We start from the raw sequence: 18767 nt of genomic DNA, 5'->3' as shown, positions 1-18767 counted from the left end.
CATGGCACTTACGATCTAATAGTAGAGAGACCAATATTAATAAGCAGATACATATGATCCTGTGGTGAGTGCTGGACTAGCATGAGGAAATGGTCTATGTGTGCGCAGGGACTGGAAGAGTCAAATGTGAAATAAGAAAGAGCAATGCAGGCAAAAGGATGGCGGAGGTGGACAGCAGTGGGCTCATTCCTGATAGTGAAAGGTCTGTATGGCTGCAGAGAGGCTCCCAGAATCCCACACATTCCAGCAAGACATAAATGTTGACATCTTTGCACTGGCAAAGTGAGTGACAATACATGTTTGGTCAAATTAGATTTGCCTGGTACTTCATTTGATTCAGTTTGCCACCACCATCTTTAGTCTCCATAAATAACAGACAACTGAAATTACTGGTAATGTTATCATAGGTATAATGGAATCATTTGTCACAATCACTTTTCATCCTCATATAAACATAACCAAGTGGAGTTTGAGAATTTCCTAGTTTAAAAAAATACACAAACTTTTTTTTCATTCAAAATCTTTGCTGAAAATGAAATCTCTCATCATGTTTTATAGAACCTGGTTTTTTTTAAAAAAAAAAAAAAAAAAAAAAAGAACCTGTTTTTGCTGGCCAACTGCCATGGAAATAATTATCCTGTACTATCTTTCACTGGGAAACTTGGTGGGGGAAAAGCCTTGAAGTTATTTACTTGCCACTTTAGCTCTAGAGAGCCCTTTTATCTCTCAATACTTCTGTTTCATTCTTTAGGTATAAGAAAGAGATTCATTCAGTTTACCTCAAGTAAGGGAAGAACTTGTAGAGATTCCTATGGTAATGAGAGGAATCACCCCATGGATACCTAGGGTCAGGGGACGGTTGGGTCTCATGGACTGACAGATTCTTGGGAACTAGAGGATCCCTAGAAGACGAGGAGCTGAGTTTTCTTATTATCCCCTCAGCAGCAGCGGTCAGTTGGATTCACTTTATTGACCTAACTCAATCACTCTCTTGATGTTCATTTATCTTGAAGTACCTCCTCACTCAGCCATTACCAACTGCTCAATGGGTTTGAATTTCCTAAGACAGCATGATAGAACTTACTAATCACTATAGTCTCCCACCAAATAGAACTTTTTATGTCAGGCCACCTGATAGATTATTGGACTGCCCTTGGTTAAGGGCCTTCTAGCAAAATATAAAACAAAGTCTCCAATGAGTTTTCCTAGCAAGAACTTAAGGGTAGGGAAAATTTCTTTTTAAGGAGCTGTAAATAAAACTCACACTATGATTGAGTTGTATAGGATAAATATGGTTATGCTTTCTGATTTATAGTATAGAAAATAATTGAGAATTAGAATTGAAATTCTTCACAAATATGTCTCTCATAAACATACTGCAAAACTCTAATGACCAATTTAGAAATGGCAGTTTCAGGTAATAGGTTCCAACTTACTATTCAGAAAATTTTTATTTTTAACTGCAAGTGTAATTCTATTTCATTATTTTGGGGTTTGAGAGTCCTCTGTATATTGGACATCTAGAGAGAGAGTTTTAGGTAAAAGGAGATTCTTAGAATTTTCTTGAGATTTATTTCTATCTTTATAGCCTTTGAAAATACAATATAAACTTGTAGTATATGAGAGATAAACTAGCAATTCTAATTCAGTTTACATAATTTAAGGATAGCCTTGAACTTTCATCAAATTCTTAAAAATTTTAAGTGGTAAAAGAAAAATTTGCTTTTTTTGAAGAGACCTGATCATTGCATTGATAGCAACTGCTATTTATTATGAACCCAAAACATTGCAGATTCAGCTCTCCTTGCTATCAGCTATTCTAGTTTAGTGACATTCTTTAAAAAGCAATTCATTAGGGGCAACCCCAGTGGCTCAGCAGTTTAGTGCCGCCTTCAGCCCAGGGTGTGATCCTGGAGACCTGGGATCGAGTTATCGGGCTCCCTGCATGGAGCCTGCTTCTCCCTCTGCCTGTGTCTCTGCCTCTCTCTCTCTCTCTCTGTGTCTGTCATGAATAAATAAATAAATAAATAAAATCCTTTTTTAAAAAAGCAATTCATTAGGAATATGTGTGATTTTTCAAATAAGAGGGAAGTATGAAAATGACATTTCAGTTGAATGAAGGGACTCATCATTTTGTTTCTTTAAAAAAGAAAAAACAAAAAACAAAAAACAAAAACAGAATAGGGACGCCTGGGTGGCTCAGCGGTTGAGCGTCTGCCTTCGGCTCAGGGTGTGATCCTGAGATCCTGGGATCGAATCCCACATCGGGCTCCCTGCATGGAGCCTGCTTCTTCCTCTGCCTCTGTCTCTGCCTCTCCTTTCTGTGTCTCTCATAAATAAATAAATAAAATCTTTAAAAACAAACAAACAAAAAATCAAAATAGATTTATCAGGGACTTTAAAGCCAAGAAGAAATTATTGAAAACAACCAGAGCCTACCTTATATTACTAAATATATCAATATAGAGTTCTGAACTCCAACTAATATTTTTGAAAGGGAGAATTATAGATCATTTGGTACTACGCCATTATCTTCCAGACTTGGATACTGAAGCTCAGGGTAAGCAAGTGACCTGTCAAAGCCACACCCTGAGCTAATGGCAGGAGAGAATCTAGAACTCATACCTCTTAACATTCAATCCTTTCTGCACTAGACCACATAGCCTTCCTGTTAGTGTCAGGCAATGTAAACAGTATGTAACAGTTATTCCAAATGGTGAATAATGCATTTCAGGAAAAGGGATTTCACACTCCAAATGATCAATATAAATAGTAAGGCTAGCCTGCTCCTAACTTAAAAATATAGTTTCAGCAGAATGCAAAATATTTAGCTACTTTGTGTGTTACAGTTTACAGAGCTGCATACCTTGCTTGTCCTCAGTGCTTGCTCATTCAATATAACAGATCTGTAGCATAGGATAGCTGTATTTACCGATTGTCCAGATACTATAACTTTGCAAAAGATGTACTAAGAGCCTGTAAGTGATATGAGACCAGTTTTGCTTACCCTCATTTTTTCCATCTCTGATTGCTGGCTCCAGTAAAGTGCTCAGAATGTTGCTACGGTCCAGTCTGGTCCTCAGCCTGTTACTGCAGTGCTTGTCAGAAATCATTAGCCACTGATTTCTTTGACTAATGTTGCAGTTGATTGTCTGAATCATGCTCAGACACTGTAAATGAGGCAGAAACATCCTTTCTGCTCACCAACTGTGAAATGGCTAAAGGGGGTTAGATTGCCAGAAATCAGAATAAATGTATTTCCTATCAGATTTGACATTGATTTCAAGCACAAGATGGCAAACTGGATTTTTTTTTTATTTCTGTATTGCTTATTGCACAAGAGTAAATCTGTATCATTGCCTTTTTCTCCTCAAAGTAATGCACGGAATTGAGCACAGTGCCAAACTTTTGTTATGAAATGGCACAATTTTGTGTTTGTGTAGAAGATGTATAACAAACAGACTGTTAGCTGCGCTATCTTTTTATGGTGGGCAGGGAAGAGGAAGTAAAAAATACACCCTGGATAATAGACTTGACTTCTTTACAAACAAACCCAATGGATCCCTCTTTATGGTTTCATAGACATTTATGGTCCAGGTGTGTTTATTTAAACTCTTCCAGAACTCAGACAAAACTAGAAATGAAACATTCAAATGTGTTTAAACTGTTGGGGTTACGTTCTCACTCATTTCAGAGTCTCCTGGATGACTCTATATGTTTGGAGGCTTTGAGGAGGGAAAACAGCTATCTTTCAGTATTGGTAGGACTGTCCGGGATGAGGGATGGACTTGTTCTGGGTTGTCCCACAAAGCACAATCATGGTGAGCACATGGAAGTAACAGATTTTACTTAACCAATAGTTTTTCTCATTAACTCTTCAGCAATAGAGTGGCTGGCTTCACAAGGGTGTGGCTTCCAATAATGAAAATAGTTGAGGCAAAAGCTAAATCAAGATTGCTTAACATCAACACTATTCACATTTTGGGCTGGAAAATTCTTTGTTATGGGGGCTACAGTGTGCGTTGTAGGGTACCTAGCAGTATCCTTGGCTTCTTTTTAACTAAGTAAATGACAGTAGCAACCCTCCCAATTATGACGACCTCAGATATCTCCCAGACATTACCAAATATACCCTAGGGGGCACAATCACCCCCCGTTTGAGAGCCACTTAGATAAGTAAGGTAAGTATTTGGGGAAATTAAGCATTTGCTTTATTTAAATCTTTAGTAGGTATTATTAATACCTCATCTTATTGGAACCTTATAACATCCCTTCCAGGTAGACTTTATTCATTTCCATTTTATACCTGAGGAAATAGGCTCAGAGAGAGTAAGTCACTTGACACATGTCACTCAGCTCAGTAGTAGACCTGTGTGACTTGAAAGCCTATGGTTTTGAAAAAAAAATGTGAACACCCAGAGGGAAATTTGATTAATTATCCCATAAGGCTCCTCCAAAGCCTGGTCTATGCCCTCAGAGGAGGAGTCCCTACTGATTTCAAATATTGAATTAACTAAGGAAGAGAGCAGTGGGGGAGGGTGGTAAGTGAAGAAAGGAATGTACATAGAAAACAATTACGAAAAATTGAAGTAAAAGTAGGATTGTTTTCTTTAAAATTTTTGCAAAATTACAAAATTTCCATCCCAAATGGGCTAAATGTTAGAACTTACTTTATGTGGTGGTTTCCATGCATTGTTTTCCTACAGAAACAAAGATAGGGTCACTGACCAGAGCATAGAGGCCAATTTCAACCTTTTGTCATTGATCTGTATTAGTTTGAGTTATGCATGCTCAGTACTGTGCCAGAGGGAGAAAGAAAAATATTTTCCTCTCATTTTCCTAGATATGGGAACAACTCTGCATTAAATCTTTTGAGGGCCACCTGGTCGGTTAAGTGTCCGACTCTTGATCTCAGCTCAGGTCTTGATCTCAAGGTCATTGGGTGTGGAACCTACTTTAAAAAAAATTAAACTTGGATAATGGGAAACAAGGCAGGCAACTGCACAATCTTGGATGTGGCATATTTCAACCAAACACATTGAGCTGCCTAGAAAGTAGAAAGACAAAAACTATGAATAAAAAAAGTCCTACAAAAGACTGCGTTTATGTGCATGTAGAATAAAGAACAAAAATGAATAACCCACCTTACCTTCAAAACAATAATCAAATTCATCACTTGTAATCAAATAGATAAATTGCAACTTGAGTGTTTATTATTTAATAGCATCCATTAAGACTGTGATTACTTAGAACACATTACTAGATAAACATTCTATGGGTGAACCTTAAAGCGGACTTTCTTCTGGACACTGTTGCTTCTGTGTACTCTGGTAAAGTTTCTTTCCCATTGTAGCACTCCTTCCCTTCCGCAAATCTTCGTTCAAGATGCCCTTGTCACCACTGACCCAATCCTGTCATGCCTTTAAAGTGCAGATTGAGTTTCTCTTCCTTTAGTAAGCCTTTCCCAGTTCTTCATCTTCCTACACTATCTGAAATTCACTCAATTTATTCATACGATTACAAATTTTCTCCCCATTGCCCAGATACAATGTAGACTACATGGGGGAAGGGGTTTTGTATTATTTGCTGATGTATGTCTAGCACCTAGAACAAAGCTTGGCCCATAGGAGACACCCAGTCTTTGTTTAATGAATGCTTTTGGACTAGAATTTTAGCCCTTTATACAGACTTATAGCACTATATAATATCAATGCCCATAAATCTTATTGCCTTAGTAAGGCCTTTAAGAGCAGAGATGGATCTCTATTACATATACAGACATGTAATATACATTGTGTACATAATATATATATATATATATATATATATATATATATATATATATATATTTACCTTGCAGTTACATCTAATGATCACATAGAATATACTGGAAGAGGACTTTGCATAATACATTGGTTCTGAAGGTTGAGCATTATGAAGAAAGCAATAATGAGAGGGAGTTACCTTTTAGGTATCAGTGACTTCCAAACACCTGACCTTCACAGCTGCTGATACACATTTCCCTTCTTTGCTTTTTTCATCTCTTCTGTAATAAGGAGATTGTAAGAAAGTGTGTGAAGCCTCTAGAAAACCTGAGGTATAGAAGTGGACCCCCCCAAAAAAGGTTATAAAAATCAGTACCTGCTTAAGGGATCGTATCATGAGGCCGAATTTTAAGTGAAAACTGGCCTTTTTGTTGTTTGTTTTATAAACTTGCCCCAAATTATCCCATACACACTATCTGAACTGCTTCATTTCATTTTGTTAGACTGCATAAAACTCCACCTAGAAGAAGGGATTTGGGGCTAGCAAGCATCCTTTTTAAAACTACAACTTCTAGGGGCGCATGTAGGTTAACTCAGTAGGTTAAGCGTCCAACTCTTGATTTTGGCTCAGTTGTAATCCAGCCCCAAATCAGGCTCTATGCTCAGCAGGGATCTGCCGGAGATTCTCTCCCTCTGCCCCTCCCCCTGCTCTCTCTCTTTTTCTCTCTCTCTCTCAAAATAAGCAAATCTTAAAAAACGAAACAAAAAGCACTACAACTTCTGGGTAGTTAGTGATCTTTGAGTCATTCATACGTGTGTATGAACTACTTTAACCAACTATTATCCTTCTATCTATCACTCAGCTGAGGAAATTTCCCTGGTGAAATACAAACACACAGGGTGAGGGAGGTGCATCAAATGGGAACAGGGCAGACACCAAGGTATTTTGGAATGTTTTCTAAGGCAGACCTTTCTTTCCCCTTCCCCCCCTCCCCGAAAAAAAAGAGAAAACATATTTTCCTCCACCTCTCTTCTTTCTTTTCCAAGCAGCACACATAACTAAAAATGAAAGGGTAAAGTGAGAAATCATTGTAGTGATAGCACTTTCTATATTTTGACTATGGTGGTGGTGTTTCCATGAATAGATGCATGTGATACAATCTCATAAAATTAACACTGACATGCACGTGCACACACACACACACATATACACACAGAGGAGCATGTGTAAAACTTGTGAAATCTGAATGAAGTGGGTGAATTATATCAACATCAATTTCCTGGTTATGCTACTATACTGTAGTAACGCAGGATGTTATGTGGGTGAAGGATAAATGAGAGTGCTCTGTATTAGTTCTCACAATTGCATGTGAATCTACAATAATGTTAAAATGCATAAAGGTTTTAAAACAAATTGACTGGGACAGTGTTTTCAGCTGGCTAGCAGAGGGGTGCAGAGAGGACTCCATCTAATCTGGGAAAGTTAGGCCAGGAGTGATGGTCATTATAGTGGTTTAAGCAAGTTTCAGCTGTGAAAACAAATATAAAAGCCATTATTGCTGGGATTTTTTTGTCTGTGTTATTATTGTCTAAAGTAAGGGAACTATAAGAGAGGAGTAGCAGGGGGATGAAGAATGAATGAGAAAATAGAGGAAGACAAGAAGTGGGGGTCAATATAAAATGGATCATTTTCTTTTGTTCCAAGGCACCCTCATACTGGAAATCCTCAGCATGTAAAGAAGAGAAAACAATTGGGTATTTTGATATTAATAGACTAAATAATGACTTCTTATGTATCTGTCCTTGAAGGTTCCAAAGTTCAGGCACAAAATTTATTCTTAAAATCTTCTGGGAGGGGATCCCTGGGTGGCGCAGCGGTTTGGCGCCTGCCTTTGGCCCAGGGCGCGATCCTGGAGGCCCGGGATCGAATCCCACGTCAGGCTCCCGGTGCATGGAGCCTGCTTCTCCCTCTGCCTGTGTCTCTGCCTCTCTCTCTCTCTCTGTGTGACTATCATAAATAAATTAAATTAAAAAAAAAATCTTCTGGGAGGACAAGGCTACTCTTCTATTCTTTTTTCTCAATCTCTCTCTCTCTCATTCTCTCTCTCTCTCTCTCACTCTCCCTCTCTCCCTCTCTTTTTCTTCCCCCTCTCACTCACTTTGTTGACAGGTGACAATCTCTTTTTTTTTTTTTTTGACAGGTGACAATCTTGACTTAAGTCCAATGCTCCCTTGAAGGGTATTGCAGCAAAAGAAATTAATGATCCTTAAAATTTTGTTTCACAGCAAACAATTCTTCAAAGAGTTCATCACATATTGCCAGCATTATTCTTTTGCACATTCTCATTTTTTTATGCTAGGTATTCTATTAGCTTTGTTTCTAGGTGATCAATAGAAATTATCTCATTTTAAGAATTTGGATTTCATTTGGAAATGCCTTTTCAGGTAAATCAGTTTTATTCTAGTGGGAAGATAGAGCCCATTGTCTTTAAAACTTCAAGTAAAATAGTTTTCAATGCTTCATCTCCATTATTCACTGAAATTTTTGAAGCAATTTGAGTAGCCATGTAGCACTCAAGTTTTATTAGGCATATGAACTGATTTTTCCAACTGTGATAACCTTGTAATCATGTGCATTTTGGTGTTTATTTAAATTTACCTAGTACTGTACTTAATCGGTTTTGTCCTTTGTCATTTGACAAAGGTTGATTAAGTTCATTGTCAATAAAGTTTAAAGATGCATAATGAATTTCCAATTCATCAAAATAGTTTGCACCAGAGAGTCTTTATTCTATTCTCTTATCTTTGATTTGTGATGATAGAATTTAACATTCTAGACCCTGGAGATGTTTCCAACATACTGCTTATTTGAGGGATATGCAGTCAAGTACAGGGGATCCCTCAGATCTGCATACTGTATTTTCTCAATCGAAGTATATTCTTTGTAAAAAAAAAATCTATGATTTGTCTAATGATTTAAAAAAATTAATGTTTATTCATTTGGAAATTATACCCTACCTACTTTCATTAAAAAGCAGGTATGGTAGCCTACCATAAGAGCAACATAAAACATCTTTAGTTTCTACACAATTAGTAATCTTATGTTATTTTTCCACTTTTATGAGTTTTTCCTTTGTATTTTAGCAATGTCCTTTATACTCCCCTTAGATCGAACTACAGGATTCCCCAATCTGCTGAATTTCACCTTGTGTTTCCTTGTCACCTGTCTGCCATTTCCTGTCTCCCGCTAGAGCTCACACTCCTGAGGAGCAGAGGTGCTGTCTGATTTAGATGAGCTCCTCTGTGGTGCTTTGTAGGTCTTCAGTTTGGACATCATGTCATTCATTGCTTCCCGACTGGGCCAGTAATGAACTAAATGCTTCCCTCTACGTATACAGTTCCTGTTTTTAGGTAAAATGTGTGAGCTGATGCATGAGCTCCCTCAATCCACAAATTAAAACATGTTGCCTTTACTTTGAGGGAGGCCCCTATCAGAGCTGTTCACTAGTGGTTGGTTAACAGACTCCCAAAGAATTCTTGTCCTGTGGTTTACATAGCAATCTATATTATCTCCTGGTGGCTCTCACGACAACTCTCAGAAACAGGTTTTCTTTTTCATTTCTGAAAAAGAGTTCTTCAGGAGCTTTCCTGGAAAAATGTGTGAAAGGACTTGAGTTCAAGTCTTCTTACTCTGAGGTTAGTGTTCATCCCAGTAGACTACATCTGGCTCCAGGAGGAAGCTTCTGTGGAGTCAAGTCTGAGAGCAAAACCAAAAGCCCAGACTGAGCTCGTTTTTACCCCTGCTGCTTCCAGGAAATCATGCACACCTGTGTGGGATAGGAGTCATCAGCACTGAAGTATTTACCTGTAATTTCTTGGGTACCTACCTTCTTATCCACAGAGTAAAGAGGCATACCCCTAAGATAATGGGTGCCTGTGGGTATTTGCTGTACTGCTTCGGTGGCCAGCGGCATGGGAGGGTATGCAGTATAAGTATGGGATAAGCCCTGGGGAATCCTGCTAATTTGAGTAGTACCTCAACCCAAAGCTCTGTACCACAAGACTGTAAATGCCTTCAGGGCTGCAAGCATGTTCCCTTGTATGGAAGATTTCTTAGGGTCTAACATAGTACCTGGTACACAGTAACAATATTTGCTAAATAAATAGTTTGTGGCAGGAAATATAAAAATACTCAATCTTAAAGTTGTAGAATGTCATATAAAGATATATGGGCCAGAAAAGACACTAGAAGGTCTCTTTCTAAATATTTTGGTATTTAGATTCAATAAAGTCTCTTATAAATTCACAAAATTCATGAATTCTGCCCTTTAACTGAGAAAGGTCTATGTCAAGTTATATCAGACTTAATGTAGATGTTGTCAGTTACGCAAGACAAAGTGAAAAGAATATTTTCAGGTTTATACAAGGCATATTAAGAGGCTTAAAATTAAGAATGAAAATTTTGATCTTTGTAGGTTTAACAGGAATTAAAACACTGGGTCATTATGTATGAGTAAACTTTAATATCAGCGTTATATCAATGAGCAGCCACTTATAAAAAACACACACAAAACAAATTTTATGAGGTATCACAATGGCCTCATTGAAATTATTTCCCAAATATTAACCTTAAGAAAGTAGAGTCAAATGTCAACACTGCCTCTAATACTTAAATCTTCCAAGCTGCCTAATTCAGGCAGTAGCATACAGCACGTATTTATGTCCTCCTTCACCCTGACTCTCTCTCAACGGCTGTCAAATGACTTTCACTAATTCTGTCTTAGAAAATGTGCAAAAAGGATTTCCATAGAGGTCTTTGGAGATTTCCTGTGTCCTCATGTGTGTAATAGGTTGGGTCAAGTAACAATAAAGGAAGAAGGAAGAATAGGAATTTTGTTTTACGTATTTTCCTCCTTCTGGCCACTGAAAGAAAAAAAGAATAAAAAGGAAAATTATACCATAAAAATGATATCAGTGTTAAATTAAATTAAGATCATATGTTTGGCTGTGGCAGCCATAATCTTCTGATTATTGAGGAGATTGTTGGTAATGAAGTACATTTTTAAGAAATATTTTTAGTGTATACCCAATACATGCACAAACTGTGAGATATGCATCTAATAAAATGATAGATTTAGAAATTGCCTAGCACCTAAATTCATGCTTTTCAAAACAGCTATTTATAGAAAGTAAAGTGATATTTAAGCTACCCCAGTAGAATATTATAATCTGCCTTCTATTACCTTAGATAATAGTACCATATTTTAAAATAACGTTGTAAACCATTCAATTATTTATTCACGCCTAAGTTCCATAAATTGGAAGATTTTGGATTGTGCAAGAAAAGAATTATTTTTACAAAAGTAAGACCTCACTGTCATGGCTTAAAGACATTGCTGTGAAACAAGTTATGCTATAGTAAAAATAAACCAAACCAACATGAATTTTTAATAAACAAAAAAGTATTTTATGGAGACATTAGAAACAACTATTAATTTTAATCTTTTTCTGTTACGAAATGAAACATCAGTGAATCTGGCCGTGCTGGATATTTAATATGTATTTCTTTTCCTGATAGGTCTTTAACACTTACAGTAAAATCTCCACAGACCTGGATGATGATCTCAGCCTGGGGAGAGCCTATGAAGCAATAGCCAAGGTCCTGCAGAGGTAAGTTAGCACATCCTTGTCTTGCTGTCACTGTGAATTCACTCAGCTGTGAAAGACTTAAATTGTTTGAGGTCTGTCGCTTTCCATTACTGCCTGCTTAAATTTTAAGCAGTGCCCTTCTTAAGTGACCCTTTCATCGTTAAGTTATTTTAAACCAATGTGGTATTTTATAATATGCACCTAAACTCTTCTTTGTCTATTCCTCCTTTGTACTATTTTATTTTTGATTTTTTGTAAGTTTAGTGATGACCTTGAATGAAAGGGAAAAATCAGGTCACATCTCACAGGTTAAAAAAGCAAGAGCACAGAAATATATAGTACGCTTCAGTAACTGTGGCTCACCGTAACCTTTCCGGATCTCTTCTTAGAGGAAAGTTTTCACTTATGCTTCAATCCTGCTTCTTCCATTAAGACATCTCTCTTCTGAGCGTACATTTATGGGTAAACAACTGAATGGAAAAACGATATTTCCGCTATTTCATTCAAAACAGAAAATTTAATAAAGTATACCTGAACAACAAATTTTTCCATGGAAAACATATGATGTGCCCTTCACTTGTTGTATTGTGATCATTGTGTAGTCCACTTAATTATCGCATTATGTTGTAATGTTATTATTTAATTCAAGTTATAATAAGAAAAGTTACAAAATTAAGGCTTTGGTTTTTGATATGTTATCTTATACCATGATATGGATGGCTTTTTAATAATGGTGGTGGTAACAGTAGTAGTAGTTAGTAGTGGCAAGAAGAAGAAAAAGAATGGATATAGTTGTGTCAAGTTCTAATTTCTATATTTCAGCTTGTAAACACATACGAGGTAGTGTTTTAAAAGATAAAATTGTTATTTAAAAGACATTTAAAAGGTTAAATGCCCAGCGAACTGAAAGTACATCACCATTATATAATTACCACTGCCAATATAATAATAATTAATAAATAAATAATTCAATATTAAAATACCAACGCCAATGAAATGAAAGTTCCCTACAAAATACCAGATAAAAGACTATATAAAGAAAGTATGGCTATTTACCTGAGGAAGGCAGGGCCAGCCATGGATAAGGTAAGCAACCCATGATTATTATGGTTCTTCCAAGTAGAGATTGGTAACTAGTCTGGAAAATCAGTCCAGCTATCCCTTAAACTTTCACTTTCCACGTGACAATAACAACAGGAAAGAAGCAGATGTTTGGGCACAAAGAAGAATTTTGTAAGTTCTCAATTTAGTGTCTGTTTGTAACACACCAACTCTGACCTTTGGTTCAGTTCATTTTGATTATTAAATTACTTAGCTCTGCTGTTAACACTGCCCAGAATCAGTATAAAATGGTTGGAGTTTTGTCTTGCTTTGTAGTCGCAGGCCTGGCCTAAGCCTATGCAGTAAATAAGTGTATCCCTAATTTTATAGTTATAAAATTATTTATAAAATAATTTTTACAAAATGACATTTGTTCCAGCATAACTAAAGAGATAAAATTCCAGGGGAAAATATTTTCTTTTATAAACATATATTGAGCACCTACCATGCCATAAGGGTTGGAATGCCCTCTTGGTTACTGACAGCTTTTATTTTTTAAACTTCTAGATGCATGAGGTTATCTTAAAACATTCTCATGTGTTAGGGCAGCCCAGGTGGCTCAGCGGGTTAGTGCCGCCTTCAGCCCAGGGCGGGATCCTGGAGACCCAGGATTGAGTCCCATGTCGGGCTCCCTGCAAGGAGCCTGCTTCTCCCTCTTCCTCTGCCTGTGTTTCTGTCTCTGTGTGTGTATGTGTCTCTAATGAATAAATTAATAAAACTTTTTAAAAAATAAAATAATTCTCACGTGTTAAAAACAAGTGACTCTCTTGGAATATTTTAATCTCCACTCAGGATCTGAATTCCTGGTCTATACAGTAAAAGCTAAAAGGAGAGTTGAACAATTATATGATAAATATTGGCAACACTAACAGACAAATAATTTGATGTTTTGATTTGGCTGATGGAGTGTTATTGGGGGCTTAGATGTGGAAAAGGATACAGCTATATTTGATATATCATAAAGGAGGGTGTGTTTCTAGCAGGAATCGGGACAATTCTATTCCAACACTCTGGGTACTTGCCTTGGGGCAAACATATAATAGGCAGGAAGATTGATTCCCCACCTCCCTTTTACACCAAATGAAACAAATTCCACTTATAAGAATTCCCATCTATAAGTACCAATGAGGCCATTGATGATTTGCATGGTAGACCTGGGTTCTTAGTTTCATAATGTTATGTGATACATTAGAAAGTACAAGAGATGCTTCTTCTGGGGCTGTAGGGAAGAAGTACCCCAGGGACACTGCAAGCTTTCCAGTGCAAATCTACCATTTTGCAGCATTATTAGTAGTTATAGAGTAGCATTAAGGGGAGTGTAAGCCTCAGCATATTCTTTTACCATTTGTGCAAAATAACTCAAGATACAGATGTTTCAAAAACAAACATTCTTTTCAGGTAGACAACACACCCTAGTTACCTAAGAAGACTTATTAAATCAAGTCCACTGATTACTAAAAATGCCGTGATACATATTTTGTGGTCATTTTTTAAAAATCTCATTTTAAGGGCTTGATGTTCTTTGATATATGCACACACACACACACACACGCGCGCGCGCGCGCGCACATATCCTTTCAGAGTCCTAAACTGCCCTCCGATTAGCAGCAACATGCAAGAAATGAAGCACAACCAAAATAGAGGAAATTATGGTAGTGGAGGTGGAGAAGTAAATCAAGCTGCATACGAAGCTTCACATCTTCTCTAAATCTTTTTTCTAACCTGTACAATTGCACAAGTTTCACTAATGGTAGTCCTATCTCTATAAATATACTTTATCTCTTTAAAGGAAATGGAAGAGGATAGCCATGTCTAGCATAAGTGTGTGTCTAAGGCTATCAGCTGAGTGTGCATGAAAAGTGAATAATCTCTAAGGCTAGAAGCTTCTAAAATGGTTATAAGAATTTATACTAAGACTTCAATTGAAAAACATGCCATATTCCCTCAAGACTAAGGACTTGGTAATACAGAGTTGTCCATTTGGTAATGCTGGACCCAGCCATGCCATTAGAGTTATTGATGAAGGCTTTAATAGTGAACAGGTTTGTTATTTTTGCTGTTGTTCTAAATAATATTAATTGCACAAGGGGCTAAGGAGCGTAAAAGAAAATAAGCATTACAATGTCTTTCCCTGCCCCACTTGGAATACTAGTGAAAAAAGGAGGGAGGGTTGATATCCTAAAATGATAAAAAAAACACGTATGACACAGCTATAAAAGCCAGAATTATGGTCCATAAAACAAAGAGAGAGTGAGTTGAGAAATTGCCAAGTAAATATTATTATTAACAAAGACAGACAATTTGAGTAAATACAGAGAGCAAAATTCCTCAGTTTTCTTTACTGCATTTTTTTGCCTCATTTACTGAAATCACTCATTTTACTGAAATGCCTTGACTCTCCAAATAATCAGCATGACTTTTCAAAAGAATCTGGGGGGAAAATATTCACAAAATGAGAATTGTTCAAGACACATTGGTCACAACTAGCCTACCTCTGGGTTTATTCCATACTCATTGTAAATTTCCTTGCAAACTCGGGTTAAATTATTTCCTAGAAAACTTTCCACAGTGGAGATCTTTCAATCAATCAGTACAAAGTTTCAAGTGTGAAAATTACCTTTCTGTTATAGCTGAAAATTAATTTCTTTTTGCTTGAGAGAAATGACATGCCCTAGTAATTTTCATATATTCTTTAAAATGGAACATCCAGGCTTTGATGCAAAATTTCCTAAAAATGACCCCCCAAAAATACATCAAAAACATTTCTATTAATTCATGAAATTAAGAATAGCTTTTTACATTTTCTCCTGTCACTGATTCCATTTGCCTTATTACTTTCATCTGTGGCCCACAAACTTGGTGGCACAATCAACAAACCCCTTAGTGGCTGTTTCATCTCTGCTCTATTTGATTTCTTCTCTCTGAGTAAATGATTAAGTTTTCATGCATTGGTTCAACCAAAATCTATGTTCACTCAACCACATCCTTTATTGATTACTTCTACTGCAAACAGTAGGCCAAGTGTGATATACATAATTGGACAGTTGTCAGGGGATGTGGGTGTTAACAGTCCTGTTTTCCCAGTTGGAAACTGGAATCACCTTGATACACAAATATTCTGCACTGTTTCATTCTCATCCTTTGGACCGAGGAGTCCTGGTCCTCAGAATATATGTTTTTAACTCTCTAAGGTCTGGTTGAATGAATTTAATGATTATACCATATAATATGCTGCTCAAGTTGCACCTGTGCACTGCATATAGAAAACTGGAATTAATATTTGTCTAACATTTTAACCTTGTCCTTTAACTTATACAAATAATCTAGCTTTTCTAGAAGAAAATATTTGATTCTTTCCCTTCCAAGGAAAGATTGGCTTCTAAATCTATTGCGAACTTTGAAATTTGGAGATCCTTTAAGCAGCATATAACGTTTGTATTTCAGATGCTATAGTAACCATTTTGCTGGCTGTAGAACTGTACATTCATTGAATAGAGCATATATTGTATAACAGAAAGACTTTTTCTCTAGCATTATTTGTTAGAGCAAGTTCCCAGGTAATTTCAGATGTTCTGGAAATCTGTTGCTACTTTGAGAGAAAAACAACTGGACTCACTCAGCAATAGTTTCATTCATACTATTTTGTATTTCTTGCTCACTGAACTTGGTTTTTTGCTTGTGTGTGTTGTGCTTTAACAATCCTCGGCAGGCCAAACCTAATCCAAAATGTACTTCCATCAAAAATACATCAGCCTTTATGAATATGAACATAAATAACCTTCAGTCAGTCCATTTTAGCTAAATAAAAAAAATAATTTTTCCCTGAGGTTTTAAAGTGATATGCAAAGAAGCTCTACTTTTTTTTCTTACATCATCAACTTTTTTTTCTTAAATATTATAGTCCAAGAAAAGAGCTTGGAGAGTTCACATCAGTTTGATAAAACATTTTTACTCCTAGAAGTCCACAATTTGTTCAAGATTCTAAATAGTGTACCCTTTTATTTATTAATAATTTTATATTCTCTGGCTCTCTCAATGCCATTTGAGTTGTTTCACAAAACAAATATTTAAATTTGTGAGTGTACTCTCATGCTACTTTACTCCATGTCTGCATTTGAAATATTCCTCAAGCAATTCATAATTTTTCTGGAGAATTGAGCTATGCCTAAATGTGGAAGAAAATTATTCATGATTTTGTTATGAAAAAATGAGAACAGAATCATAAACAGCAATATTCACAACATCAGGAATGTGAAATTCCATTCTACTTCTGATACATAGAGCATTCTTTTGCTGATAAGAAAGAAAAAAAGAATGCATCTGATAGTACCCAGCACTCAAGTAAACAAAAAGTGTTAATTCTTTGAACCTGCCCCCTAAAAGCCAGACACCAGGACTTTACCTGCTGTCTGTCTATCTTGCAGAGTTGTATGTTTACATTATGGCATTTCATTCATTGCATAATGGAAGATTTGCAAAAAATAACACTTAGCAGGATGCCTGGGGGGCTCAGCCTCTGACTCCTGATTTTGACTCAGGTCATGATCTCAGGGTCCTGGAATTGAGCCTCTCCCCTCCCCCACATTGGGCTCTGCACTCAGCTGGTAGTCTGATTTGCCTGTCTCCTCTCTCTGCCCTTCCCCCTCAAAGTGCATGTGTGCAAGAGCACACACACTCTCTCTCTCAAATAAAATAAATAAATCTGTAAAGCAATCTAACTTATTTTTACAAATATACCATAACTTATTTATGAAAATGAACATTATGCTCCTCAAATCTTGGGAGGTTATCCAAGTTGATACCTCTAATCCTGACATTAACTGTTTAAAATTAAACTTTTTTGAAATGATGTCTGAACTTGTGGCATATACCTTCGATATGTTTATCAAATGTATATTGTATGTGTATATATATATATATATATATATATAAAATAGCAGCACATCATTGTTTGAGAGGTGGGTTTGGTCTCTGGAAACAGCCAAAAGTATTTAGAGTCACATTTAGAAAATTCAGTAAATGATCTCTATGTGTAACTCAATTTTTTAAACAAAATCCATTAAATTACTTATGAATGCTTTATACTACTGTACCATGCAGGAGTTTCCTTTAAAAAAAAAAAAGATTTTATTTATTTATTCATGAGAGACACAGAGAGAGAGGCAGAGACACAGGCAGAGAGAGAAGCAGCTTCCCTGATCCCGATGTGGGACTGGATCCTGGGACTCCAGGATCATGCCCTGAGCCAAAGGCAGACACTCAACCGCTGAGCCAACCAGGAGTTTCCTAAAGAGAAATTCCAAAATTTCCATAAGCCTCATCATTAGATGGCATCACTTAGAGGAAATTATCTTCCTTTGCATGCTTGGTATGTCTGGACAACTAGAAATATGGATGTGAAGCACAAGGGGAAAAAAATCAGGGCTAGAAATATGGATTTGCCAGACATATGCATATAGGAGTTTAGGGCATGGCATCATAGGAAATTACCCATAGAAAGCTTTTGCTTTTCATGGAGGGGAAGGAATGATTGAGAGAGAACTCTAGAAATAGCCAACTTTGGGCAGGCAGAGACCTCAATGTCAGTGAGATATCTGGGAAAATGAGAGATACAGAAGAAAGAGACCAGAGTTGGAACAAAAGTCCTAGATGGTAGGGAGGGAAAAATACTTGGGAAAAGATTAGACATTTAGCAGCAACTCCGAACTTGCATTGAAGATCTGTGTAAATGAGGAGGAGAAAGAAAGATGGGAGTAGAGCAAAGGATCTGTGAATCTATAAGCACACAAACATTTTATGTAGTTCAAAATTCAAAGATGTTTTCCACAATACATATTATAATTTTTCAAAGGTCTACGGATGCTTTGAGACGAAAATTGTATTCACTGGATTTGGCTCCAGATCTGTTTGGCTTCCTTTTAAGACTAAATTTACCCCAAAACACTAGGCTTGCTCTTGTGAAGATATTCAAATAAATGTGCTCTAGGTTTTAAAGCACTTTAGACAGTTTGTAGTATTTATCACAGTTAATTCTATGTACAAATGTTTAAATTTATCTCTCCAAATTGACAGTGAAACACTTTAGAGGCAGGAACCATAGTCCCCAGAAACTAACACATTGTAGGGCATTTGATAGTCTCTCAAGGAAGTTGCTGAAATAAAAAGATTATCTTGATATTACCAAAATATCCAGGAGAAAGGAGTTGACAATCATGGACTCCAAACTTCCAATGACTAATAGTCTCACAATTT

General features: G+C 36.6%; 1 protein-coding gene across 5 annotated transcripts in view; it reads left to right on the top strand.

The window, feature by feature from the left end:
- TTC29 (tetratricopeptide repeat domain 29) overlaps positions 1-18767 on the top strand; it is a 245925-nt gene that overhangs the window by 112990 nt on the left and 114168 nt on the right. For all 5 annotated transcript variants that reach the window (XM_025439028.2, XM_025439029.3, XM_049094169.1 and 2 more), the window contains one exon: positions 11344-11435. In XM_025439028.2, coding sequence (XP_025294813.1) covers positions 11344-11435 — 92 coding nt within the window. The remainder of the gene's footprint in view (positions 1-11343; positions 11436-18767) is intronic.

This window comes from Canis lupus, chromosome 15 (assembly GCF_003254725.2).
Source record: "Canis lupus dingo isolate Sandy chromosome 15, ASM325472v2, whole genome shotgun sequence".
NCBI classification, from domain to species: domain Eukaryota; kingdom Metazoa; phylum Chordata; class Mammalia; order Carnivora; family Canidae; genus Canis; species Canis lupus.
The sequence above is the reverse complement of the archived record's forward strand: the minus strand, read 5'-3'. Positions and strand labels throughout refer to the sequence as shown.